At 41.9% G+C, this 27,718-nt stretch overlaps 1 protein-coding gene and 1 pseudogene across 7 annotated transcripts; one reads left to right on the top strand and one right to left on the bottom strand.

Moving 5' to 3' along the window:
* PTP4A2 (protein tyrosine phosphatase 4A2) lies at positions 1–26,326 on the top strand. 7 transcript variants are annotated; one of them, XM_035118462.3, is made up of 6 exons: positions 1–121; positions 13,643–14,299; positions 15,319–15,411; positions 21,113–21,243; positions 22,310–22,384; positions 23,974–26,326. In XM_035118462.3, the coding sequence occupies exons 2-6, from the start codon at positions 14,204–14,206 to the stop codon at positions 24,080–24,082; spliced, it is 504 nt and encodes a 167-aa protein (XP_034974353.1). In that variant the 5' UTR covers positions 1–121; positions 13,643–14,203; the 3' UTR covers positions 24,083–26,326. The 7 variants fall into 7 exon arrangements, with proteins under 7 accessions (XP_034974353.1, XP_088528369.1, XP_034974352.1 ...); XM_088672243.1 differs by having other exon boundaries at positions 95–369; XM_035118461.3 differs by lacking the exon at positions 1–121 and adding an exon at positions 525–734.
* LOC148685348 (uncharacterized) lies at positions 16,006–16,918 on the bottom strand (annotated as a pseudogene).
* Positions 26,327–27,718: the final 1,392 nt, after the last annotated feature.

Genomic DNA, 27,718 nt, shown 5'->3' on the forward strand with positions numbered 1-27,718 from the left:
ACCACCCACTAACAGGGCCTCAGCCTTATCTGGATTGAGCTTCAGTATGTTGGCTCTCGTCCAGTCCATTATCGAGCGAAGGCAACTGTCTACTAGCACATCAACTGCCAAACTTGCAGATGTGAGTAGTGCTTGCGCGCTTTCTTTTCCGAGCAGGCCATACCACTCTCGGTCGCGCCGGGGTGGGAACTGCGCGCGCCGCATCCATTCTCCTGAAAGGGGGCGGCGTGGACCGATTCTCAAAGGGAGGGGCAGCGTCATTTGTGTCAGGCCATCGCAAATGGAGGGCGAGGAGCCGGAGAAGAACGGCGCTGCCGCCTAAGCGTGTACCATCACCGGCCGCGGTGCAGGGGGCGAGGGTGGCGTGAGGTGAGCGGGACGGTACCATTTTTGCAGGGCGCGCGACGGGGACGGGGACGGAAGGTGCCCCGTGCGCTTGCGCGAGGGCGGCGGGCGGGGCCTTTCTCCCGGCGGGCCTTGTGGTTGGCGGGTGGCCGCCTGTCTGTCTTGTGTGGCTGGCTGAGGGGGAATCGCGCGTCGCGTCGACTGCCGGTCAAGTCCGGTTTGGGAGGCTTCGATTACGCGGCGGTGGCGACGACGACGACGACGCGGCAGCGGCGCTCCCTTCTTCCTCTTCCCCTTCAGCGGCTCTGGCCCGCTTCCGCGCGTTGACGCAAGTAGAGGGGCCCTCCCTGCGGTCTGCTCCGCGCCTGGACGTTCAATGCTCTCGGTAGGTAAGAGGACGACGACGAGGAGGCGGTGGCCGGGGCCTTTGCGGGAGGAGTGGGTGAAGGCGCGCGGGGAGAGGGAGAGAATGGGGGGAGGCTGAAGCTCGAAGGGGAGGCCCGCACAGGCGGGGGACGTAGGGAGGGGAACGCCGCTTTGAGATCCTTTACTTCGATTGGGGGGGAAGAGCTCCCGGTATTTGCGGGCTGCCTGGGGAAGTGGGGGGGACGGGGTGGCGGACTGGGGAGTTGCTCAGTGGGGTGGGGGAGAAAGGGTGGGAGGGAGGTCAAGACATTATGGGGGTGAGCGTCGAGGGTCATCAGCGGATCTGCACAGGACCCTTTTCAGGCCCTTCAGTTTTCTTTTGAGGGCGCTGTGAATTTTCCTGAGTGAAGAGTTGGGTGAGAGAGAGGGAGAGCCACCCTTGGGACTTTCGAGTTTGGAGGTTTCCGTGGTGGTGAGTGGATTTAAGGGGAAGAATGGGAGGCAGACTGGCAGGAAAAGGAGATGGTGAGGATGCGGAATTTAAAAGGGCATGGGGATTGGGAAAGGGCCATTTTCATACGCTACTTCCTCTGGTGGTTGTGCGACTTGCAGTGAGTGGGGCCACGCTTGAAATTTGGAGTAGGAGGAAGTGGCGTCTGAAGAAGAGAGCGGCTAAGCCTAACACAGACACTGGGAGCAGGCAGGCTGGGGTGCTAGCAGAGGGGGGATGTCTGGGACTGGGTCTGAGAAGCTGAACTGAAGGAGGAGCCTGGCCTGTTCGAGTGTGGGGAGGGAGATGTCCAACATACTCATATATTTCTTCTTGTCGTTTGTAAGCCTTTTTTTTTGGAGTGGTTGCTTATAATGTGGGATGGAAGATTGATTGTATGGTTAAGGGGAGGCTTGCTAAGGGGATGCAGTGAGGAAAAAATGGGGATACAACAGGAAGGTTTGCAGAAATGGGCTGGGCCAAAGAGAAGGCCTGATTTGGTGGAGGGAAGAATAGTCTTTTCAGACCTCTCTGTTACTCTTATTTATTTATTTTTACATTTAGAACCCACCTTTTCTCCATGAAGCTCAGAGTGGCATGCATGGTTCCCCTTAATTCATCCTCACAACAACCCTGTGAGGTAGGTTAGGCTGAAGTGACTGGCCCAAGAACACCCAGTGAGCTTCGTCACTCAGTTGTGAAGGAGGATGGGTAAAGTTGTTGATCTGTGGAGGAGTGGTAAAGCTGGCTTGGCCTAGCCTAGGGGCAGTACTTAAAAAAAAGATTACTTTTAAAAGAGTGGTCATCATGGAAAGGAAATGTACTGGAACAGTGTAGAGCTTTAGCAACTTGTGAAGGGAGGAAACCTGAAGGAGCAAAAACTTTGGATTTGGAAGAAATAAAAGTCCTCCAAGGAACCTAAGAGGTGACAAATAAACCATTATAGAGTTTTTAATAAATATTATAGCCCAGTAGATGACAAACATTTCTGAATAATAGGTATGCTATCTTTAGAATGATTTGCTTTTTGTCTCTTGTTCTTATGGGATAATTTTTTTTAGTAGCCCAGAAAAACATATAAACTTGGTAAAGGAGGGCCATGATGTTGCGAGGAGACAAAAAAGTGGAAGCTTAAGGAAGGATTCGTAATTTGGAGGGGAAAAAGGGAGGGGCTGCTAGAATCAGTAAATGTTATGATGGGGAAATGCCACAAGGAAAATTGCAGGTTAGGTAGGAGCAGTAAGAGAGTAACAACATAAAACTAAGCTTTAGGATCAGACCTGTGGAAGAATGAAGGAAGTGGGTGTGTACTGAAGAAGGTCTCCCAGGGGGACCTACAGGTCTCTAGAAAGGAAGAGAGATTATGCAAGTGAGCATCAAGGCTGGAGCTGCAAAGATGTACCTATAGCTTGGAGAAATAATTTGGAAGCTAAGTGAAGCTTTATGTAGGAAAGACAGATGTTGAGGAAGGTATTTACAGGAACTGACAGTGTTGAAAGACCAAGGAGAAGAATGAGTGTGTATAGGAAGAGGTGGTGGTGTATTGGAATGGTATAACTTCGCCTGGAGTGCAGAACAAAGCCTGGAGTACACATGCCACAGCATAGTTTAGAGGTTTATCAAGGGAAGGCAGGAGCAGATTTGAAAGAAAGAAACATAGGCAGAGGTTGCTGCGGAAATAAATGGGGAGTGAGGTTGCATTGAGTAGTCAAACCTAGAGTGAAGGTGTACAAGGAAGTGTTAGTTAGGTGATAAAAGACCAAGATGGTGTAAGGAAGTATAGTCTAGTTAAATCATTAAAAGGGGAGTCTCTGTGCTGGAAATAAGTTTGATGGGGTGTGTGTGTATGAGATAAAAGCACAGGACAGCCCTTGACATTTGAAATCTGCTGGCATCCCCTGTGTTTCATTGGCTGTGGTTTCTTACAAACCACTTTTCCCATGTGAAATAACTATGTGTGTGTAATTTTGGGTACCTATGAACAGACTAGCACTTTTCACAAGTTGTAGTATGAACATTCTCTCTGCTTGTTGAATGAACAGGGAAGGTTGTGACTCAGAACTGCAGTAGTAAGGAAAAAAGGCACCTCCCTCTGTGACTCAAAGTGCAGAAATGTTATCTTCACTTAGCCCTTGATGGGAAGAGCTTCTGTGGGGTTGGAAAGTCTACAAAGATGTGGGAGTTGAGGTCTCAAACTAATAGATGATTTTATTTGTGGTAGTGGGGAGGCATCTTTTGAGCATGCAAGTGGTTACTGTAGGTATAGAATGTCTAGATATGACTAAATTGAAACAGTTTTCACTAACACTTTGTGAATAATTTTCAGTTTACTGTCCACATTTTGAACTTTGTCCTTCCATAGAACACTGCACTAGTTAACTGTTGAGGGGCCTTATTAAGGAATAGAGCTGGTGTGATTGTAGTGTTGCTTGTAATTTTTTAAAATAAAAAATAACCCATTCAGGCTCCTGCTTCTTTTAGCATCAGAATCAGAAGAATCTTTATTTGCATCAGCCACTAGCCATAGTAATAAAATAAAATAAAATGTACTGATTCTTTTTGCATCTTTTCTGATATTGTGGTATAGTTTTACTAAAAAAAGTGGTGTCTTTGACACAGACACTTTACTGATAAATGCTTTATAACAGGGTGGACAAAAATGATAGACCAATTTAGGTGAAACAAATCTGATTTTACCAAATTTAGTTTTCAGCTAGAATGTTTTATTTTACATATACTCTGGTCTAAAATTTAATCTGAATTTAAATTGCAAAAATATTTCTTAAAGCTGGATTTTTGATTCACTTATAAGAAGCTGCTTTTCTTTGTAAAAAGAGAATGGTGGGGAAAACATATTCAGTTATCATACAACACTACTGTTCACCTCCTTATATTTTTATTTTGTGAGATGACTGCAATCCTCTATGCTTTCTTGGGAGTAAGAAGCTCCTCTGAAATTGTGGGATTTAACATCAGAACTAAAGTAACATGGGACCAGGCAGCAGCACAAATCTAAAGGGACAGACTATAAGGGACAGGCTGACGTGCGATACCACCCCTTCAGGGGCACTGGAATGATCTGGGGGGGGGGCAGTAGTAGCATCTGACAAGGGACAGATTATAATTCAGTTTTAGGACACATGTTTGGCCTGTAGATGTAACAGGTTCAGTCTCTGGCATCTCCAGATAGGCATAGCTGCCAAGTTATCCCTTTTTTAAAGGGATTTTCCCTTATGCTGAATAGGCTTCCTCGCGAGAAAAGGGAAAACTTGGCAGCTATGCAGGTAGGGCTGGGAAAGACTTGCCTGAAACTCTGGAGAGCTACTGCCAGCCAGAATGCAGTACTGTATAGAGCTAGATGAAAGGTCTTTCTTCCTATAAGACAGCTTCCTATGTTTCTAAAGTGAAGAGAATTTTTTTAAAAACAAGTTTTTTAAGAAAAAAACCTTATGCTTTCTAAATCCACATAATCGTTCTGTAGAAGTATATAGTGTGTCCACATTTAGATAATTTTATGGGACTACCGATAGTGATAACCAGAAGTGCAAATTGTGTGTGTGTGTTTTTTTCTTCTTTACAGTATCTCTAACTACCAGATGTTGTAAGCTAATAGAGTGGATATTGATTGTGCTATGGTATCTGGCTGGCCATTTCTGATAATCAGAATGTGGAGGATAAATGGACTTAGTCTATTAGTGGATGCAGTCTTGTCTAACATAGTACTATGTTAAATAACACCATTCTATAAAAATGTTATCCCCTAAAATCATATTTTGGGTTTGATCTCCCTGCTATAAGTTCCTTATAGTAAACTTGCTTTCTAAAAATAAATTGCACTAACTTAATTTTCTGTGTGACCTAGAGGACATCAAATAATTAGTCATTTGGGTAAACAAAACAGCTGTTGACATAGGTTATAGAAGCTTGTTCCTAGAAGCTGCTAGAAGCTGACATCTGGCTTTGGATGTTGACTATAGAAAGATTGGCTATTTATATAAACAACACTTTCCATACACCTACATATTCTGCCCTCCAATTGGAAATGTAACTGGGAACACATTCACATAATTGGAAGCTTAAAATTGGGAATCCATCAGCTATCTTCTAATGATTTTAAATTTAATTTACTTTTGAGAATTATTTGTGTTCTCCCATTTTTAAATTCTGGAAAGTACTGCACGTTTCAGAATCAGTTTATGAAATAAAAATGCAGCAAGTGCTTCCCAATTGTCCCAACTCTCTCTTCCTCTGTCTGTCAGAGTGTTTTGTCAATTAACCTAAAAAGTGTAACTAAATTATTTTCTATGTCATCACTTAGGTATAAATACTGGAGTTCTCCAAAAGGCATGTTGTTTACATAGTACTTCGAATCAGAGAGCAAGAATCATGTGGCACTTCATAAATGCTAACAAAATTTGGATCTCAGGCCACTTCAGAATTGGCCTTTTTAGGAAATCTGAGAAAAATAGTGCTTGTCAGCATGATACCTGTGGACACACATAGGTGACACAGATGCTTTTCCTGGTGCCTGAAAAGACCATTGAAATGTGAAAGAAGCATTTTACTGTAGCCAGTTGATTAAGCTGAGCTGTGTGCATAGTGCCCATTACAGTTTCTAAGGTTTGTAAATGTACCCATGATTCCAAAAGGGGTGAACTCTGATGTAGAAAGAGCATGTCTACAGTATAAATAATGTTTCTTTGTCACTCTAGATTACTCATGTTAAAAGTATTTAAGGGGTAGACTGAAGTGGACAGTAACCTGGCCAGTTCCAGTCACTGAGACTGTTAGAAATATTGTGGAGTTTTCACAAAATACGGCTTGTAAAGGTGAATGAGGAGTTTGTGATACAGTCAAACCTCGGTTGCCGAATGTAATACGTTCTGGAAGCCTGTTCGGCTTCCAAAATGTTCATCAACCGAGGTGCGGCTTCTGATTGATTACAGGAGCTTCCTGCACTCAAGCGGAGATGTTCGGCTTCCGAAAACCAGAGCATTTACTTCTGGGGTTTTGGCCTTCGGGAGCCAAAAGTTCCAAAACGGGGGCATTCGGGAGCCGATGTTTGACTAATGGGAAGGAAGTGAGCACAGTGACTGAGGAATAGGAAATTTAAGGTGAGATGGTGAGTTTCCAGTAGAAAATGTTCTTGTGCACACGCTCCTCTGCTCCATCTACTGTGGATATCCACTTACTGGTACTGTAGTTCCATTGATGAACTTGGTAGCAGTTGGGAATGAAATGTTTGTCTAAGAGCTCATCTAGGATAATGGGCTTACATGCCCTTGTTACTAAGCTTTCAGTAGCCTGCCAGTTTTTGTTTCACTCACCTGTTTTTTATTTATAAAAGTAACTGACATTCCTTCTAGGCAGGTGAAGCATGGAAGAGTGTTGCTCTTTGGTTGCCTGGTCAGCTTCACTTCCTCTGTAGTCAGTATGGGAACCAATCATGGTGGTAAAACAGAAAGACTGCTCAGCTTTGCCAGTCAAATCTATTGAAGGAAAGCACCATTGTTGACCAAGTGAATGGCTAAAGACAAGGCTGTGCTTAATGTGTATGTGTTTTGTATACAGTCATATCTATCTATCTCTGGGCCTGGAAACTTGGAAAAATTCAGGGCACTTGGTTATCAAAACCTCTAGAAATTTGATAGCACTGCCTGGAAACTTCAGGCAGTTCTAGCCACAGCTGGAAAACATTTATTAGTACAGTATCTGGTTATTTGTGACAACATTGCTTTCCATTTTCAGCACTTCAATTATATTTTTTTGTAATTGCTTTCAGGCTGTTAATCCTTAAACCCTCTGTGCAGCACTAGGATTAGGTATTTGCATCTTGGATTGACCAGATTAAAGCTTGCAGTTCTATGAAAAAAATATAAATATATTTTGTGTAGAACAATTTTAATCACTGGCACCAAAATGAGCATATGTATGTTTTAGGCTGCTTTGGTTCCGAGGTTGTAAAAGGGAATGAATAAGAATGGTACTTTTTCTGGGGGTACTCAATGGTACGCACTGCTGACACCTTTTCCCCTAGAATAAAAGCTCTGTTTAAAAGAGTGACACTTACTGTAGCAACTTCATGGTGAGTACCAGCACCCTTTTTTCTAGAAGAAAAGCACTGAACAATAATGTTAAAGATGACCAAGCAACTAACAGTAGCTTTTGTTAAGGTTTCTTTGTTAATATTTGGGTAGCAGATTTCTATAGAGTGCACTGTTAGAAAAGTAGAAAGGGATGTTGTTCAGGATCACATCAACCACAAAATTATATTGAAAATAATAGGCAGTGTTAGTTGAGTTTCTCAAGGGCATAGGCCTGCAGCTTTGCAACCCATGTCCACACAAAGGGCATGAAGTTGTTGGGCCTCTGGAGAGAAGAACAGAGAAAAGATAATTTGATCCCAAATGTGAGTAAACTGCATTATAAAAGGCATATAAAAGAACTTCGGAGGAGGAAGTGCATGGTTGCATGAATGGACAAAGAGCAGGCACCTCTGTCCATGTTAGCCAGAACTATGAAACTGTTGAAAAGCTGGCTGCTGTTCAGAATCTTGGCAGACTCTGGAGAGTATTTATTATTGGCTTGCTGAGATGTGACAGTATTTGATCATGGTAAAATTATATCTTAACAACATTCCAAAACCTGTTCTCTTATTTCTGTGCTATTACAAGTTTAGTTTTAAGAAACAAGGAACTTCTGGAGATTTGTCCCTCAAATAATTTTTGCTACCTTGAGAAAGCAATTTTTACACTACTCTTCATGGCAGTTCATTCTAAGCATATGAAAAATAATCAAGTGTGGAATGCAGCTAGAAGTTAAATGAGTTCAGATAAGCAATTCTTACAAGAGGTTGCTTGCCTATACTGGAGGGTAATCTCTGATGACTGTCTGACAAATTAGCAGGTTTTGCTTTGTACTATGTTGTTGTGTTATGCTATGTTGAAAGGTGATCCAAATAACCTTTTCCAAAGTATGTCTCTTGCAGTCCTGGAAAGGTACAGCTGGTGTAGTCCGTCTTATGGCCCCAGTCCTGAAGGCAACAAGCTGAAATGCAAGCTGCAAGGGGGTCTTCAAAGGCAGGGAGTATTTTTGGACCAGTTCTGTTTGCAGTAGGAATCTGAACTAAAAGTTGGGTAAATCAGAAATGTAGGCATCTAGTACAGATGAATTCTTACTTTTAAAAGTTTATGGGTCAGCTAGATGCCATTGCAGGGATCCTGGTTAATCTCTCCTGGACAGCTATAAGCCCAGTGCCAGGCTGTTGGCAGGTTGCTTTATCTCAGACTGTGCTATCTGTGATTCATGAGATGAGACTAATGGCCTGCCAGGCCAAGTTTATGTAAAGTTTCAGTCAGTGTGTAAAAATTATTCAGGTCCCCTCCCAAGCTTCTCTGGGTTCCCTAAATCACAGTTTACAAAACTTCCTTGTGTTCACCCCCACTCTGCTTGTTAGTGTTACAGAACTCTAGCTGTTCTGAAACTGTGTCCGATATCTTCTTTTGGGCCTATATTATCACTTGCCATTTATGTATCGCTTCACTACATGCTGTTCTTTAATTGCTACTTCTCAGGCAGCAAAAGGCTCTCATGTGCACATAAATGTATTGTGTACAAACCAGTTTACAAAGGGTAAAGCCCTGTTTTAGGCTTCATTTGTTCTAGGGCACAATAGGGATGAAACCTGGAATCTGCTTTGCGTTCCTAGACTGAATACTGGACTCTGCAGAAGGTGCCTTTGTACATGTTGAGAACACATTTTCCTGACTCTCAACTACAGGTTATTTGTTCTCTTCCCACACTTGGAGAGCACATGGCATGACTGTTACACAGGCCAGAGATCTAGCACCATTTTCTCCTTAAAAATTAAACACCCCACCCCATATAATGTGCAACCTTGTCCTTTCCCACAAAATTCACTTCTGGTTCTGTTCAATCATCCTTTTAAAGCTTCTTTCTAAACTTATTCTCTCCCACCTTACAATCAAACAAACTTCTTATTCTCTCCCCTTGTCCCAGAATTCAATAGTAGAATTCAATTTGTAACTTGCCTTGGGTCTGGAGTCTTTGGAATAATAAAGCAAAATAAATCTCTTTATCCTTGGGAGACTGTGGTAGGATTGCCAGTTCCCTTCAGTTTCATCAGTAGGACAATAAGTTAAAGCATTAGTTAATTTATTGTGGTCAGTTTTAATTGGTGGACAAATTAAGATGTTGAGTTAATTTTGAGACTTTTCTGATATATTCCTGAAGTAAGGTATAGGCATGTATATAATAGCTGGATGTTAAGTAGTTGTTACCTTACACTTGAGTATCAAGATGTATTGATTTTTAATAAGTGGGTAGAATTAATAATTTGACTTGACAAGCATATGTGGATTATTTTATGTCACTTTAAGATGTTCTGTGGTTTGGACAGGAAAGAGAATTAACTTGAGATGCTCTTAAGTAGCTGCAAATATTTTTTTTCTGGATGAATACCTTTGTAAGACCTCTTGCTCTTAAAGTTGGCTTGATAATCCAGGGTGGTAGTCAATGAACACTTTGTCAGCAGGAACTATGTTGCTCTTAAAACCTTCATTGCCAGGGAGTTGATACCCACATACAGATTTTCAGTTGTGCAATCACTTCCTTAATAGCTAGACCTTAGGAGTAAATTCCCATTTACCGGTATTTGGAAGAGCTATTCCTGGAGTACAGAAATAAGGAAGCAGGTCTGGTAACTTTCCCTTGATGTAAGCGACTTACCAGTATCCTCTTCATTCGGTTTTGTATGACTTCACACAAAACTACTGGTTTTTTAATTGTTAAAAGGGAAAGAAAAATGGATCTCTTCAGAGATTACACAAAACACCCAAATTTCTTTGGTACCTGTTTATTCTAGCTGGAAGAGAAGAGGGGCCAAGCTCCCAACAGCTTTTGTTCTTCTGCTTAATGGGCACACCAGACTGTTTTTTGTTTCCATATTCTGTAGCTGCAGGGCTAGTGATGGTTTTGAAGTAGTGATAATGCCAAGATTCAAGTGTAGCATTCTGTAGGAGAAGATTTCCCAGCTGAATCCATTTAATATTCCAGAGCTCCACTCACACGTTTGGGTTTCAAAAAAAGGAGAGAAAAAAGGCTAGACCTCAGTTAGGTGATTGAGCACACCTCTGTCTTTGCCCCTGACAACTTAACTAAAATGTTGTCTTGTTTTGGAGCATCACTTAATGGAGGCAATTAAGAACCTGCAAAGGAGTGACTAAGGACATACCAGTGGCCCACTGTTATCTGAGTTAATTTTTTAAATTGTATTTTATTAAAATTCTATGGACAGTGAATAAAGGCACACACGACAACTGGGAGAATCTTTTCTGTGATTTGTCCTACTGCTTTTGAGTACATAATGTAGAATCCTTCTACTTGGTAACATGTTGCCTGGTCACCACTGGTGACTGGAAACTGCCCCCTCCCCTGGAGACCAGTTGTTAACTCAGAGCCCCAGATTTGCAAACAAACTTTTGGACATGCTTCTTTCTGTATTGATTGGATTTTGGTCAGTTCTTAGACCTAGTACATCTGGACCAGAAGCCACCTTTGTTTTGCAAAGCTCTGCTGTTTTTATCATCTTAACATTGATCAAGATCCAGTAAATGAAGACAGAACCTCAGTCAGTAGATTTGTCTGTATTGTGTGACTATAGTCTTTGTTTTTGGAAGGAGATTCTACCTCTTTCTGTGTACATTTTCCTTTCCTTAAGGCTGTCAGACGGTAAGGCTTCTGCCATGTGAAATCTATTTGAGGGCTAGCTCATAGTTACTCAATGGCCTGGTTTGAGCTGTTATTTAAGGTTTCATAAACCATGGTTGATGGAACAAAGGTCAGGGCTGAGCACTCCTACCTTCTCATGCTGGCTTTGGTGCAAAGATGCTAGCTTGTATTGAGCCAGAGTACTCTGTTGTGTTTGAAATGGGCAGCTGTGGCTTAATATATGTTAACAAATCAGGAAACCTGGCTTATTTTTCTAGCTTGTTAATCAGATACTAAACCAGAGTCCCCTAGTTACAATGTAATAAGAAGCCTTTGAATAAATGCCACACACTCAGCCTCATAAACCATGAATGGCCATCTGTCAGGCCAAGGAGTAAAAAGACAATTGATTACTTCTTAGAAACACCTTTCCTTCACAAGTTTGTGGACTGAGCTCTGCCAGTGAAAACACATTCTGTCCTCAATTCTAGCAAACACAAGCTTAGTTTGAAAGTGGAAGGGAAGAATTGAGAATTGAATGTTCATTAGACAAAACTGTGAAGAGTAAATTGGTGACAATTTGAGCCAAAAAAGGTTTTGGTCAGATAGGATTTGTGAAAGGGAGCCAGTAATGAAGCTACTGCGTTTGTGGCACTGACCTTTTTGTCAGTGCGTTTGTGGCACTGACAACAACCTGTAATTCTGGAACATTTGATTTTTTTCAAATTTCAGTTTCTAAAGTTTGAGATTCCTTACTCACCCCCCCCCCAAAAAAATAGTGGTTTTTTGATTTGTATGTGTTAGTAGACAGTTTACTAAAATACAGTAACCTTTGTGAATTCCTCTAAAAGCCTGGTTTGAACAATACATTTTTTCATGTTAAATCTGTGCCTCTAGATAGTCCACACTCAATTTCTTAAAATGTTTCTACCTTTGTGTTCTTTTCCTTACCTAGCTTGTTAGAGTTCTGTAGTAGTTGGACCATGATACCTGATAAAGTCTCATGTAAAAATAAAGAAGTATTACAACTAACAAAATTTAAGTTTTCCTGATGGTTGTTGACACAGTTTGCTGAACATCTTGCTTAGCATTCCACAGGTGAATTTTTTGCTGTCATATGTTGGAAAGGCACAGCTGAGGAAACTGAAGAGTAGATGCATAGTCTAGGCTTGGTTGCTACCCATGAGAAATCTCATCCCCATGGAGACTACAGAAGAGAACCACAGCAAACGTGTTTATATGCAGGCTTCAGTGTCTTCTGTGAACAGCAGCAGTTATGCTAATTCCTTCCCTCTTTCATCAAGTTTACATAATTGAATCCCCAGTGCTAAATTGACAAATAGATGCTTTGCATTCCATACTCTTTAAATTAGAAAGTTTTCCTTCTATAGTGCAGGCTATATGTCTCTGTACAACTTCAGGACCTGGTATCATTGAGACTTCGTAGGGTGATTGTGTTTTGTTGTCTGTGATTTGTTCCCTGACTTATAAGATTGATATGCTTTTGCACTAATGATTTACTGGTTTTATGCTACATTTTTGTTTTAATTATGTGTATTGTTTTAGGTTGTACACTACTTAAGATATTTTTAAACTACTAAGCAGCTTCTAAATATTGTGGACTCCGAGTGTGGGACTCTGCCTCACTCCCTGCCTTGGAAGTAGGCTTTGAGACAGAAAGATGCATATGCAGCCTCCATCATACAGCATGGGTTTCTTGTATTGGAGCTGCTTGTTGGAAATCTTCCTTTCATCATTGAAAACCAGTCATTCTTTAAGGTTAGAAGGGAAAGACCCACACAGTTCTGTTTCTGCAACAGGTGAACATGAGATTAGGCTGCTTTCAGCCTTTCTGAAATTTATATTTGGAATTCCCATGTTGTGAGAACTAACATAATTTTCACATGTAATAAGTTTTGTAATTTGATGTGGATGCTGGGTAGCCCTTTCCAGGACAAAACTCATCTGTATTAACCATGCAGAATAGTGTGGAGGAGGATACTGTTTGAATGTTTAACTGGAATATGTTACCAGGCTACATAAAATCCTTTCCTTGGTGCATTGTCTTAGCTGATATACGTCATAACCTTGGTAAGGATCAACACTGAAGTGAGCAGGTTAGAATTTCCTGGTATTTGTTTTATACTGTGCGTCACGGAACAATTTGCCTTGTGAAAATGTGAACTGGACTGCTCTTGGCTTTCAAGTTCCTTTTGGCACAACTTGTGTGCATGTGGTTGAGGCAAATAGAGCACTTAATGAAACTTTCAGCTCACATGTTTGAGTTGAAACCGAATTTTCCACAAGCAGTTTATGAAAGGTAAAAGATTTTTTATGGATAGCATTTGTTTCTTGATATGTATTGAGGGTCATATGTGCCATACTTAATGACTAGTTCAAACTAAGTTGTGATAATTGCTTGAATCTGTATGCAGGGGAAATAGTGCTGTGTGTGATTCAGAAGCCCTAGGATTGCAATCACAGACAAGGCATAAGGATCAGGTAGTAATATGAGCACTGGTTAATCTGAATGAGCATGCAGATCAAAGGAATGTTATTTTACAGCATTAATATATATTGTTCACTCTATGTCTAAAGCAATTTCAGATACTTGTTTGCCGTTTGAAATCAATGCTTTAGGTGTTTTGATGCTTCCGTACATATAATCTGTGCACAGCTGTCTCTAAGCATGAATATTTCCCCCTCTCTTAGGTTTTCCATTCGAATCCACGTCACACATTTATGGCGATTCTGAGCGTCAGGGCAGATTTCTGCCGGGCCCAGCACAGCACCCTGGCTGACAAGTAAGCTGGGGGCCAGGGTCCTACGTGCCATAACGAAACTTTGCCTTGAAGACTCCAGACACCAAGACATAAGCCTCAAATATATGGGGATATTTTCTGCACATTGGACACCTTTTCCTCTTGGTGACGCTAGAGAAGCAAAGCTTGGCCAAACACAAGTGGAAAGAAGATCTGCCCTTAAATTTTCTTTGTGCCTCACCAGTGCCTAAATGTAATAAAGGCTGCCTATTTTGTGCATGTAGTAGGGCAGAGTCTTGAGGAAAACCGCCTGTAGTAATTGAGGCTGAAGTTGAAGTGCAGCACGTTAAAGCAAACCTGCTTTTCTTGAAGTGAAGAATCATCTTAAAGAACTTAACAAGGAAAGCTCTGATCTATCCCCAGACACTTTAGTGATTTTTTTTAATGTTTTCTGCTGTGAAACGTTGCAAGGTTTGATTTTTTGGGGGGTGGCCCCATCACTCCTGCCACTATGAACCGTCCCGCTCCAGTGGAGATTACTTATGAGAGTATGCGCTTCCTAATTACCCACAACCCAACCAATGCAACCCTCAACAAATTCACAGAGGTAAGGAAGCTATCTGTATTGTGTGTTTGAACAGGTGTGCACGAAAGATGCACGCAATGTAGTAATCTACTTAGATGAGTGGGGGTGGGAAGGTTATCAACGACTCTTCCTTGGAAAGATCAGTAATGGTAGACAACTGTATCCTGCAGTTATTGAGACCAGATTCCAACAGATGATAGCTAAATGGTAGCTTGCCCAATATTGCCAAACTCCCCTGGCAATACACAGACATAGAAATTGCTCTGTGAGTTCTAAAGTAAGTTATTGATTAATGTGGGGCTAGAGTAGGGCCTAGTAGAGAAATTCTCTAGAACACTCATCCAAAACCTGCATTCCCAGGATTTCTGGAATGTAAAGCTGCAGTGACTCATATCTTGCATGGCCTACTTCTTTCTGGAATCCCCATGCAGTAGGTCTGCTTGCTAGTGTTTCTCCCCTTTCACATCTCTTCCTGTAGGGTTCCCCCCAAGAAAAGGCACTCTTGCAAGCAGACGACCTTGCTTTGAGCCCACAACAGTATGTGAATTGAAACAAGTTAACACATGAAGTATGAAATATGAAAGCAGGGAAGGCCAGAATATAAATACAGTGTTCACACCTAGTCCAGGGATAGTCCGACCATTGATATGGCATGTCTGTAACTTTGTTACCTCTGTTGCAAATTAAATAATGCAGGAGAAAGGAACAGGCTTTGTGCAGCTCCCAAGGCTTTTAAGAGCTCTGTTGTTCCAGCTGTTTTAAGAAAAGACACTCGTTGACTTCTCAGTCTGTCACACCCATTGCTTCACTGTGGATCCTTCCATTGGCAGGTCATCCTTTCTGCTTATCCTCCTTTACACCCTGCTGTTTCTGGATAGTTGAAGTATGTGCAGCAGTAATTCAAGGAAGAGATAGTTTTCCTTGGAAGGCTGCCCCAGGCTGGCATCTATCACCAGTTATTCATAACGCTTTGCATGCCTCTGGAAGCAAAGGTATTTTTTCACTTGGTCTGAAAAGTTGTTTTGACTTTGTTCTAAAAGGAGCTGAAGAAGTATGGAGTGACAACCTTGGTGCGTGTCTGTGATGCTACCTATGATAAAGCACCAGTTGAAAAAGAAGCAATTCAAGTTCTGGTGAGTATAAAGTTCTGAGAGGGAATTATGATTCAGCAGAAAATGGTGGTTTTTTTTGAACTGCCTCCACAGGTCTTGCTTCTTAGTGAGATGGCACTGTCTGCAGCTGTGGAACTGTGCAGCACTTGGGCATGATTTCTGGGTCACTGAGCAATCTACAGTCCTGCCATATCAGGTGCATTCAAGTATTTGGCTAATCAGTTTGGAGGATTGAGTTCCAATGTCTCTGTGTTTCTCTAGAGATAGACGTTTGTGTGTGTTAACTAGATAAACCTTGCCAGTGGGGATACCCATCCGCCTTCAACTTTAAAGCCAGGAACAAGTTTGTGTGTACATGAGAAAGTGAGTGCCACAGCACTATATTTTCTTGGCTGGAAAATGATTTTGTCCTGGGAGAAGGAGAGTGTGTGTGTGTAAATTGCAGTAAATCTGGGCCGGGGTAGCTACAGAGGCAGCAAAGTAAGCCTTCTTTGCTGCCTTCACTGTCACTAGGTAGGCTTGATAATGAGCCCTCACCAGTATTTGATTGCATTTGACCAGAGTTTTCTTCCACTTGCATTCGAGCTGCCTCCCAGCTTGTTTCCTTGACTTAAGCTATGGAGTGTAACAGGGAGCCAAGTGGGCTCCACAAAGCAGGAGAGGGCATTCAGGAGCAATTGTGTCAATGGCCCGCATCATTTGGATGTTCCAGATGTTGGCAAGGGGTTTGATTGGAGCACCAGTCATATCAGCCAGAAACTCTCCCGAGCTGTCTGGAAACCCACTGGCTCCATCAGTCCGCTGCCTCTGCAGAGGGGGAAAGGTGCTAAAAGCCTAAATCTCAGCAGTAAGTAATCTGACCTTGACAAAGGACTGATGCAAGTATCTCCCATTTTCAGATTACCCTCTTCCTATCCAATTGAGAAAAAAAGTCCAGAGTGTTACCAGTCACATGCATTGGTCCGGTGACATGTTGAGACAGTCCCATGGTTGTCATGGCAGCCATGAAATCCTGAGCCACCCCAGAGCCAGGCAACTCAGCATTAGATATTGAAGTCTTCCCCAACCCCTGAACCAGCAGTCTGGGAGTCCTCAACACCCTGATACCAGCTCTGTTGGCTCAGACAGGGAAACTGCTAGGGCAGCAAGGTGGGCAGAATCCCAGATCTGTCCCAGTTGCCCAATGACAGGAACACACACTCTAGACCTCCCTCCAACTCGAGAGAGAGATGGAGTCTCTGTAGGCTATAGTAACCCCCCTTCTCTGACCCTCAAGTCTGCCCTATTGTTTCACTGAGGATCCAGGTGGGTGCAGCTTGGTGAGACCAGCTCCTTCCTGCTCACCCACCCAGGTATTAGTGATACAAACCAGATTGGCCACCTCATCCATAATCAGATCATGGGTCAGGGAGATCTTATTCAGAGCTGACCTGGCATTCAACAATAGCAGCTGCAGACCTGAGGGCTGGCTGATAGGACAGCCACAATTCCCCAGTATGGATTGGGGGCTGGCAGATGGCACCGTCATTAATTGCCTGTGTTATGTGCTCCTTACCCAGTCTGTCCCACGCCCACACCATACCTCCCTTTGCCCAGAAACACTGTGATTGGGGTTATCCCTGATCTCCCAAGCTCCTCTCTTCCCCGGCACATCTTATGTACCTTAATTTAAAAAACATTAACAAACCCAAATTTAAAAACAAATGTTTAAAAGTGGTTAAAACATTTTAAAATTCTTTAAGCAATTAGGACAATAATAACAGCAACAGAATCCATCAACAACCACCCCCTAAACAATACCCCAACCCAATATTCTGTTCATCTACCTCAGATTTTGTAACTGGAGTCAGTCAGGGCCCCACCCTCCCAGGCCAGGTGGCAAAGGCCTGCAAGGGAGCAGGTCCTCCAGAAGTCACAGCCAAGATAATCTCTCGTGTCAAGCAGTGCCTGGAAAATAATCTCTGCTGCAGCATGAAAAGGTAGTGATGAGAGAGATCTATGTTGCCTGATACTCAGATTACTCTGTCCTAGAGGTCAACAACATCATCTTGTAGGCCAGCCTTCCTCTTACCCTTGTTTTCTCTCTGGGTTTTCCTGTTAATGGCAGTAAACTCAAAATAGCAAATCCTACAGTAAAAAGCATGTGCTCCCTACCTAGTGTGACAGAAGGATTGCCACTTATGGTGTCCTTGATCTGAGCAATTGCAACAAATAGCTTGCTATGTATACCTCATTCCCCACCCTTGCCTCCACTGCCTGCAGCAGTAGTTCAGTCCATTCTGAGCGGACTGTCTGAACCAGTTCCACAGGATAAGGAACTGTGCCCAGATCTTTCCAATGCCTTGACTTACCTCTGGGCTCTTAATTTGCCAGTAAAACCTGAAAAAACTGTTAGAAGAAAATAGAAATAAAAAATCAAGCTGTCCACCAAGATGTTCTAGTCTCCCAATAATTGTGTCACAACCATCCTGTGAGATAGGTTTGGCTGAGGGATAGCTACACTACCTCAAAGGATGGTTGTAAAGATAAAATATTTGTCCAGACTTTACTCGTAGAGATGTTTAGGAGATGGGACACACAAAGCAATTGCTTATTCTACCCTAACACATGGTAATAGGTCATCAGAATTAGACATAAGCTGATTGAACTGGTAGTGTTCAATACATTTAATGCAGGAAAAGGCAAGGGAGGTGGGGTGGATAATGTTAGCATTGTTCCATGGCAGTTGCTGACACTTCACAGGTTCTTGTGTCTGATTTTAAAAATAGCTTGTCTAAACAGCAGACATGGCTTAGGAAAGACAAGGTTGAATTATTTTCTGAAAATGTTTCTGCATTATAATGCCTGCAGAAAAACAGGTGTACTTTTGAAAAACAGTAGACTTTCCTGAGGCTGCTGTGAGATCAGGATTGGCCGAAAATGCATGTCTGCTGTCATTAGATGCTGAGCGATAACAAGCTGAGAGCAGAGTATAAGCTGAATGATTTGGTTGAACAAGCTGAAGTTCGATCTAGTAGGAGACTCATTGTGTGGCCTTTGGCAAATCCTTCTGGCTCACCATCAGTTCCCTCATATGTAAAATTAGGATAAATGGGGCCAGCTTCACAGGCTTGTTGTGAAGGCAAATAAACATGAAGCAAATGTAGCACAATATAAATATTACTGCTAGTAGCAATGAATGGCAGCATCTATGCTTCTAAATCTAGACTCTCTTAGGGCTTGTTAATCTAAAGGGTTGATCTTTTGAGCTGTGGAATTTCCTCAGCGCCACTTGGCTTGTTAAAAGAAGCACTCAGTGCTTTCCTGGATCAGGCCATGCTTAATCAAATTTAACTGAATGTCTGCTAGGGGGAACTTTTCATTTCAGTGATTCCATCACTGAACGTCAGTTCTTGTACTTGCTTTCATCTGCCCATTGGAAGTCCCCCTGGTGCTGGCATCTGGCCTGATAAGCTGCTGCAGTGGCAGCCTTGTTTAGCTGTTAACCTGTGAAAAACCCCAGGCTTTGCAGTCTGAGCATTGGTAGTCTTATTGTGGTGCTTGAGGTCTATTCTGGGAACTGTGATCAGTGGCTGACAGTTTCATGCTGATAACAGTGGTGTTCTGTTGAGCAGGCATCTCAGCAGAAGAGATACAATGAAGGATTTTTCCTTTCAGCTCTCAATGGATCTTTCCTCAGGGTGCTCAAAGGAAGACAAGTTTTATCTTTCTGCCCTATTTGGGGTCATATCTTTTGTCTATGGCCTTGGCTCCTCCAAGCCTGCCACCTCTTAAGTTTCCTGTTTTCTAAGAGGATTCTACCCATTCTATCTCTGCCCCTCCTGCTCAGAACACCTTTGTAGGGTGTTCTTCTTCCCCTTCCCCCCAAATCCTGAAAAGACACCTTTGCATTAAACATTTGGCTTAACCTGTTTGGTCCTCATCTCCAGCTTGAAACAGAACCTAAGCACCTGCTCATATTGATTACTCCTCTTCCTTTTTTAAAAAAAAATGTTTTGGTTTCTATTTTCTAATAAACCAAAAGCAATAATGGCAACTATAAAAAAGTAAAAGAAGAAATCAAAGCAAGAAAAGTGGTATATGAAGAGAGGGGAAGGAGCAGTAATAATATATAATAATTATAATAGCATTATAATTCCAGGCAATTGTCCTTCATAAACATAATACCCAATAATGTTTTTTCATAGGAATCCATGAGAAGAGGGGGGCTCCCAGTCATGTTCCTTAACTTACACTGCACTTAAACAGATAACATATTAAATATTTTGTTATGGCTAAAACAATAAACTAATTATTAGAACTTGAAATGCTATTTTAGAGACATGTTCAGTTATGTTCCTGCAGTTCATGTAGTAATAAAATCAGAAGATGTAGTTGCTACAAAATCAGGTTAGTGGTTTAACCTTCCAGCTAATTAGCTGAGTTTACTTGCTTACACTGAACTGACAGAGTTTGCTTGAAAGATTAATTGGTATACTGATACATTTTAGTCAAGGTGGATTAGTCTGCAGAAAAATTCATGAAACTTCTCCCTTCACAGCATTGCAAAAAATAGCCCGCACTTTGTATTTCCTTTGCAAAAGCTTTGGTTAAGGCCCTGGTCATTGCTTACCTAGATTATTCCCTGCTCTCCATATTCCTCTGTTCACTGGTCCCCTCACATCTGTCCAGCAGTTTGGTGGAAAAATCATTTACCTCTTGTCTTGTCAATTCTGATTACCGGTATGTTGCTTTCCCCAAAATCCTTATGCGACTGTCTGCTCTAAGATTCATCACAAGCTCCTCATGGCTCCCCCTTCCCCCAATTCTTTGCTCTTTTATGCTGATATATCTTCCTGCTGGTTACTTTTGCTCTCCAACTCCCTCACCCTGAGCCATGTGAACATTGTCTCCTGTCCCTCAAAAGATACCAGCCTTTTCTCCTTACTGCCCTGTACTGTTTGGAACTACAGTACCTCCCAGAGGTGTGCTACCTTGTGATCATCAAATCAGTCCTAAAAGCTCACATTTTCCTTGAAGCTTTTGGCACAGCCCTTTAATTCCAACATTGTACTGTAACCCAGCCTAAACATGTGCAACTGAAACAACTGCATATTGCCTCCCTGTTTATCCCTGCCTCCCCTTCCATGTGTTTGATTTTCCTGTGTTGAATTTAAGATTATAAGCTTCTTGAGGCAGGAATCTTTCCTCATGTATTTTGTAAAGTGCTGTACACAGTAAAGGTGCTATAAATAATAATTTTTAAAGTATAATATATGAACCAAATTAGCATCAAAACAGTGTATTGATGTCACAATAAAATTCAGACCATAAAAGCTTACAACTGATATCCCTCCCAGATATTATAGTCAGTATTCAAGGTGTTGCTGTCACACACATGAAAGAGAGAGTATGTTTTTTCTCTCTTGTTATTGCCAAAGTGGTATAATTTGTTTTGTTTATTGTAAAGCAGATTTATATCACTCTTCGTTTAAAAATTCAGACACAACACATGGAAAGTCAATTAAAATCTGATAAATACAGGTTGCAGGTACAACAATTTAGCGGAAGCAGTGACCAGAGTGGGAGGGGAAAAAAGGAAGGTGCAATGTTTCAGGCAGACTAAGTTGCATCTGCCTGAGAAATGGGATGGTTACGGGTCTTCCAAAAAGAAGTGGGGTGGCATTCCACCATGCTTTGAGTACTGAGAGGAAGTAACATGTTCTGTCTCCTTCTTCCAAAGGACTGGCCATTTGATGATGGAGCGCCACCTCCAAGTGAAATCGTGGATGACTGGCTTAACCTTTTGAAAACAAAATTTCGCGAGGAACCTGGCTGCTGCGTTGCTGTACACTGTGTTGCAGGACTTGGAAGGTAAACTTCCTGTTCTCTGATTAGAGAGGTTGATTTCAGGATTTCCTGTTTCTTGCATCTGAACCTGTGATTTGAGGTCTGTAGCACAACAAACCCAGCAGTATATTGAAACACATTTGGTTGTCTGCTAGGATGCTGACTCATTGGTTTCAAACACTGCTGTCCTCCTCCCCAGCAGTTTTTTCAAGACTCGTAAATCAACAGGGATAGTTCTCATCTAACACCAACCCCATGCTGCATTGTAAAGCACTGCAATTAAATTTAAGTTTTTTACACCATGAAGAAGAATAGGTCCTTGGGTTTTAAAGAGGAGACCTTTTAAATTACTTAGTTTGGCTTAGGCACTCTTGAAGCAAGCTGCCCACAACTAGGACAGCTGCAAAGTAGTAAATGGGTAGATAGTTCCTTCCCTTGCATGCATGCTTATGCACTAGGTAAGAATTGTAATTTGCTGATGCGTGCAGTGGCTCTTGATGATTTGACCTCTCCAGTGACCAGTCATTTTTAAGTTGCTCATGATAGCTGCTGGCACTCCCGTTTTAATTGCAATTACATTCCTCAACATGATCAATATTGTGAAACAATGCACTTGCTAAAATTGGAGTGCCAGGAACTGCTGCCCTGAGCTACTTTGTGCCACTTGCCAGCAGGACTGTTAACATTTGGTCAATGGATCAGTTTATCAAAACATTTTGACCTTAAATATTCCCTTGATTAATTGGAAAATATTTAAAATAAATATTTTAAAATATTTTTAAAAACTGCAGGTGGCAGGTACTTTTCTTTAAGATGCATCGCCCATCTAGTCTCAATTATAGTTGATAAACTTTTTGACTGAAATGTGCAGTGTTGCTGTCCTATATTGGGCACCCATAAAGCTATTGATTTCACACGGCATGCAGCATTAAACAAAGCAGGCCAATATTGTAGCAGAGAGAGAGAGAGAGAGAGAGAGAGAGAGAGAGAGAGAAGCAGTCTTGGGCCCATGGCTGCACTAATTGGATCTATTTTTGAGAGGGTTACTGGACCTAGTTTAAATTTGTATTGATTTCTCTTCTCCTTCCAGAGCCCCAGTTCTGGTTGCCCTAGCACTCATTGAATGTGGAATGAAGTATGAGGACGCTGTGCAGTTTATAAGACAGTAAGTGTTGCCCCTCTTCTCACTTTCTATAGCATTCTTTGCATTGAGCAATCTTCTGTCACAAGGTTGGTTAGCAGCTGCTGCTTCCTCATAGCATTGCTGAGCTTGTGACATACAAAAATGTTTGAGGCCTAGGCACAGTCCCTCCTTCTGGGTGGTGATTAGACAGAATTAGCTAGGCTTGTGACTTGGGCCACTTGGATATAACATTCACTTTAAGAACAAGCAAGCTACAGAACTCCCCCCCCCTTTTTTTTCTTTATTGGGAAGCTGGCCAAATGTTTTGGAATACAGAATAAATGTAGCCTGTCTTGGCTGGCACTGCTGATCTTAGGCATTGCTTTGCTACAACCCAGCTAGTAGAAGTCAATCATTCCAAAGGAATCCAGAATGGAGGGGCTAGCAGGTAATGGAGCTCCCCTCCTGCTTTTAAAATAAGAGGCAGATAGCTCTTAGGCACACCATGCGTTTCTTTCTTTATTTTAATGAGACACTTCGCTCCACATGTTTTGTAGCCTGACGAATTCACCTCATAGGAGAGATAGGCATGTCAATACAGCCCTACCTTTCCTCCAGCAAGATCAGAGCAGCGCACATGATCTCCCCACCCCATTTTATCCTGTGTGAGGCAGGCTGGGCTGAAAGGTCATATTGGGAGTAATGCTAAAGCTAAAGCTTCAGCTTGTGTATTTAAACTGCAGTTTCCTGTTTTGTCCAGTTAAGGCAAAACCACAATTAATTAACAAACTACATAGATTTATCATGTCTGACACTGGTGAATGGCCCAAAGTCACATAATGATAAGTCATAAACTTAGTAGGATTTTGAACCTGAATAATATATTATTTTTCCTCACAGATTAGAATTTAGCCGTCACTATTTAGGCTGGGTTCTTGGGTTACCTTGATAGTGTAGGAGCCATATTTTCCCAACACCACCGGGTAACATGGTAAGCCTGGGGCAATATGAGTTCCTTAAGGCTCAGTATAGGGTCTGGGGGGATCTCATCAGAATGAAAAATGCACCTGTGTATGGCAAGCAAGTTTGTGGGCCTCCATGCCAGTGTTTAACGCATTTTCCAAAGACTGACACTAGCATGGGGAGGAGCTGCAGAGTGAGCTTTTCCTTTGTGGTTTGAGGCTAACATTGCAGAGAAGAAAGAGTGACAGTAATGTAATAACTCTGTCTTAATTAACTAAAGCTTTTGTTTATCAGCCTATTAAACTGATCAAAGCTTGCAGTCCTAATGATAATTTATAGATCCAGTTTCATCTGCACATGCACCTCATGTTTTCTTTCTTTTGGGTTCTGCCAAGCTTGAAATGAAGCAGAGGTACCATATAGGAAGTTAGGTGTGAGCTGTGTAGGCCTGGAGGTCTGTGCAGGTCTGTTAAGAATGTCAGACAAACCTGCTGGATGATGCCAGGATCCTATTCTCACAGTGGCTCAACAGTTGCCTGTAGGAAACCAGCAAGCAGGATTCAAGCACCAGAGCAACTGGTATTCAGAAGCATTGCTGCCTCCAACTGGAGAAATGCATTTAGTATTTGTGGTTGAGATCTAATGTATTGGATGTGCTTTTGTTTCAGGAAGAGGAGGGGAGCTTTCAATTCTAAACAACTGCTCTACCTTGAGAAATACCGACCGAAGATGCGATTACGCTTCAGAGATGCCAACGGCCACTGCATTATGCAGTAAGGGGGAGGCCCTCCATGAAGTCTTGACGCTATCATGGCTGTCTTTTTGGACTCGTGGAACCTGGAAATGTAATTCTGGAGTTGAACGACATACTTAACCGTAGTGGAGTGGGTGCTCCTCTGCCTTTGTCCCAATGATGATGATTGTGATAAAAAATAAAATTAAAAGTAAACATTTCAGTGAAGGATTGTCTTCTCATGTTGCAGTCTGAACATCTGCCCACAGATGAGCATTCTTTGAACCTTCTGTATTTTTAACTTTTTGGAGATAAATTAATAAAATCAATTCTATGTCTCAAGGAAAACCAGAGTATCAGACTGTGCAGAAACCATTGGAGCAGGACAGCGCTCCTCACTTAGGTCCTAGCCCAAATTTATTTTTTATTTTTGTACTACCGGTAGTTATTCCTCTTACTGGTGAAAGATGGCAGACAGAATTTAAGGAGCGCCTGTATAACTAGTATGTGGTTGGCAGCCTTAATGCCAAGTGGGTGTTCCAAGAAATGCTGTACATTGAGTTTGCAGCTGACAGGCATTTGGGGAGAGTTGCTTTTGGTAAACCTATCACAATGGGTGAAAGTCCTCTTCTTAACTGAACATCTTCAGTTATCATTCAGTTAACATGTAAACAGTCATTTGAAATGAGGGATGGCCTACTTTGTAACCCTTGGGACTCTGTAACTGAGGATCTGATCCCTCTAAAAGAGGGATGTTCGGATGTCCAAATCACACACATTAAGGCAGGTATTTCAGATGGGATCCTCTGTGCTGAAATGTTGCCCACCATTTGGCCGCAAATAGATTTCTCTAAATAATTTGGAAGTTAGCTTCCTGCCATTTGGGCAGAAAAACTGTCACAGCGTAGGAAGAGAATAGGCATGTGTGTTTGATTAAGGTTAAAACAACTCCTGTTATAAAGTCTGGATGGGAAGGCTGTGTGCTGCTTATCTGAATGATCCTTGCCTCTTTGAAAGGAATAAACTTGAATGAAGTCTAGTTCTAATAGGGCTTTGGTGCCCATTGGCATCTCTTGATCTTGAGTTCTCAATGCCTGTATTTTTCCAGACTGGGCTCATGTATAGTTTACTGTAACCACTGATTGCCTTGTTTCTGACTTCTCATCAGGTTCTTAAGGGAGCCTTGCTGGTTGCACACAACCAATGCCTCATAGGCATATGCTGTATTCGGAGCGTAATAAATACGGAGAATGTGTCCTGAATTTTGGTCAGAAGGGCAGAAGAGCATTGCTTGTGCTTAGCCAGTTTTAGGTGACCTCTCTAGGAAATTGCTTTGGCTAGGCTGGATCCACAGTTGCAGTGCCAACAGAACCCATGTCCCTTTCTTCTGTTTTAAAATTTCTTTGGCTACTTAAAATTTTGAATTAGCTTGCAATTTAGTCTCTTGCACAGTGTCAAAGGCTTTGGTAAGTCACTCTCATCAGCTCTTTCAGTGGGCCTTACAGACCTTCTAAACAGGGCACTATTTCTGCATTGCATCTGATCATTTAACATTAAACATTTTGCAGAAAGTGGATCACAGTCTTTAAAGCTCCATACAGACTTAAATCAATCTAATAGTGATGGTACTATGCCAACCAGTCTAATTTGTGGGTGGCTTAATAGACTTAAGTCTGAAACTGTTGGCCACAAATGCCATCTTTCCTCTGAAATATGGCATATATTTGGGGTGGGTGTTGGAATTATATTTAAAACATGCAAGTGATCATAGTACAATGGACTGTGCGTTAAAAAAAGAGTGCTTTTCTGGAACGATGATTATAGGTTGGGAAATGTGGAAAATAACAGGTGGTTGAATTTTCCTCTTCATTTTCTGTCCCATTTTGCCCTTGTGCACATAAATGCACAAATTGTCCTTGTAACTAGTCTCACTTCTACAACACGTGTAAGAGTTTTGTTGCTTTTTTTTTAAAAAAGCTACAACTTAAGATGTTGTAGCCAAATATAAAACAGCCCCAGACTTGTAGAACAAGTGGATTACTTTTGTTTTTCCTATGTATAGTTTTGTTTCTCCCCCTTTTAATTTCACATCGATGTATTACAGTATATTAGCTTGTATTGCAACCTTAACAGAACTGAGAAGATGGGGCGGTTAAGCGCACAGGGATGCACGTTCTGTCATAGAGTAGAAATGCTAGAGCTTCATTGTGAGTCGGGCTCAACAGGCACAAACATTTCTGGTTCAGCACTTGGAACACAGTGCAATAAAGTTCTTACTGTACAAAGTCTCCTCCCTGGTTCTCAGTGAATTTTGTTTACAATTACTAGCTCTGGTGGTGTTAGGCAATTACCTGAGGGTGGTAGTCCTGTGAATCGAATAGAGGGGGTCTGTATGCACCATTTTAGTAGAATAACCATGCCAAACTGGTACAAGATACTGTTCAGACAAATAGCTGTGTGTGTCAGGTATCCAGTCCAACAAAAATTGATCCAGGAATGAAATTCACCATGATCAACATCAGATTTTTCTCAGGTCCAAGCTTTGGCCTCGTGCAGGGCTGTCAGGAGCAAGAGCCCAATGATCCCCTGTACTGACAGAACCTACTGACATAGTCAGTGTGATGTAGTGGGTAGACTGAGTTTGGGGAGGTCAGGATTGATTTATATTGCCAATTGAGTCTGGTAATATGATGTTAAGATGATGGTTGTGATAAAGGACAGTCACATGAATGGTGCCCTTGGCGCCTTGCATGAAGAGCAGTGTGCAAATGTTATATTGGGCTGTAGAAGCATCTTTTTCCTGGATGTGCATCGACATCCACAAGACAATTGCTGTGCTAAAAATACGGCTGTTATCAGCTAGTAGAACACAGTTGTCAAAAGTCCTTGGCTGGATCTCACTGCATATGCGATATAAAACCTGGCAATTCACTAATTACACTTGGGCCCAGCTCTGTTATTATGGGAAACCATGATTTCCTGCAATGTGAATGAGTTTTGATGAATTTTGTATACTCCCAACACCTTTTTGTTCACCAAAGGAGGAAATCTGAAGCATATGCTTAAAAAAACGCACCAGGATTTGAAACCACCATAGCTCAGTCGGTAGAGCATTAGACTGTTAATCTCAGGGTTGTGCACCACATTGGGTGTAAGATTCCTGCATTGCAGGGGGTTGGACTAGATGACCCTCATGGTCCCTTTCAACTGTGATTCTATGATTTGATCCTGGGTTGTTCTCACTGATTTGAGTTTAGGTCTGCTGCAATTTTGCAGTATGACTCATGGGGAACTATAACTTGTTTAAAAATGTAAGCAAATGCTTCTAAACTACTCGTGTACAAATCATGAAGGGAAAACAGCCCCAAGTCTCTGCAACTTATCCAGGAAACCATGGCTTTACACTAGGTGAACATTAACTGTGATGTTACAGATTGGTACTTCAATATCTGCTGCTTTCAGAAAACAACTGAGCTTTGAGAAGGTGGCACATTCCATATTCTGACTATAAAGGCTGATTCATAGAAACTTATTTTTAGGTAGATGAAACTCTGAAGTTGCTCTTTATCTTTGCTTAGAATACAATCAAGAAACAGGAAGTACTGAAGTAGTTTGAGATTGGAACTCCTGTAAGGATTGGGAGGGAGGTATGGTATTTGCAAGTTTTTTCAGTGCTGGAG

Source organism: Zootoca vivipara, chromosome 6 (assembly GCF_965207765.1).
Source record: "Zootoca vivipara chromosome 6, rZooViv2.hap1.1, whole genome shotgun sequence".
Taxonomy (NCBI): domain Eukaryota; kingdom Metazoa; phylum Chordata; class Lepidosauria; order Squamata; family Lacertidae; genus Zootoca; species Zootoca vivipara.

What these genes read in the sequence shown, in the direction of transcription:
- PTP4A2 (XM_035118462.3), top strand. Translation starts at nt 14,204, where the DNA reads ATGAACCGTCCCGCTCCAGTGGAGATTACTTATGAGAGTATGCGCTTC. An exon ending in TGTGTTGCAGGACTTGGAAG is followed by an intron (nt 21,244 to 22,309) that starts GTAAACTTCCTG and finishes TTCTCCTTCCAG; the next exon opens with AGCCCCAGTTCTGGTTGCCC. An exon ending in GCTGTGCAGTTTATAAGACA is followed by an intron (nt 22,385 to 23,973) that starts GTAAGTGTTGCC and finishes CTTTTGTTTCAG; the next exon opens with GAAGAGGAGGGGAGCTTTCA.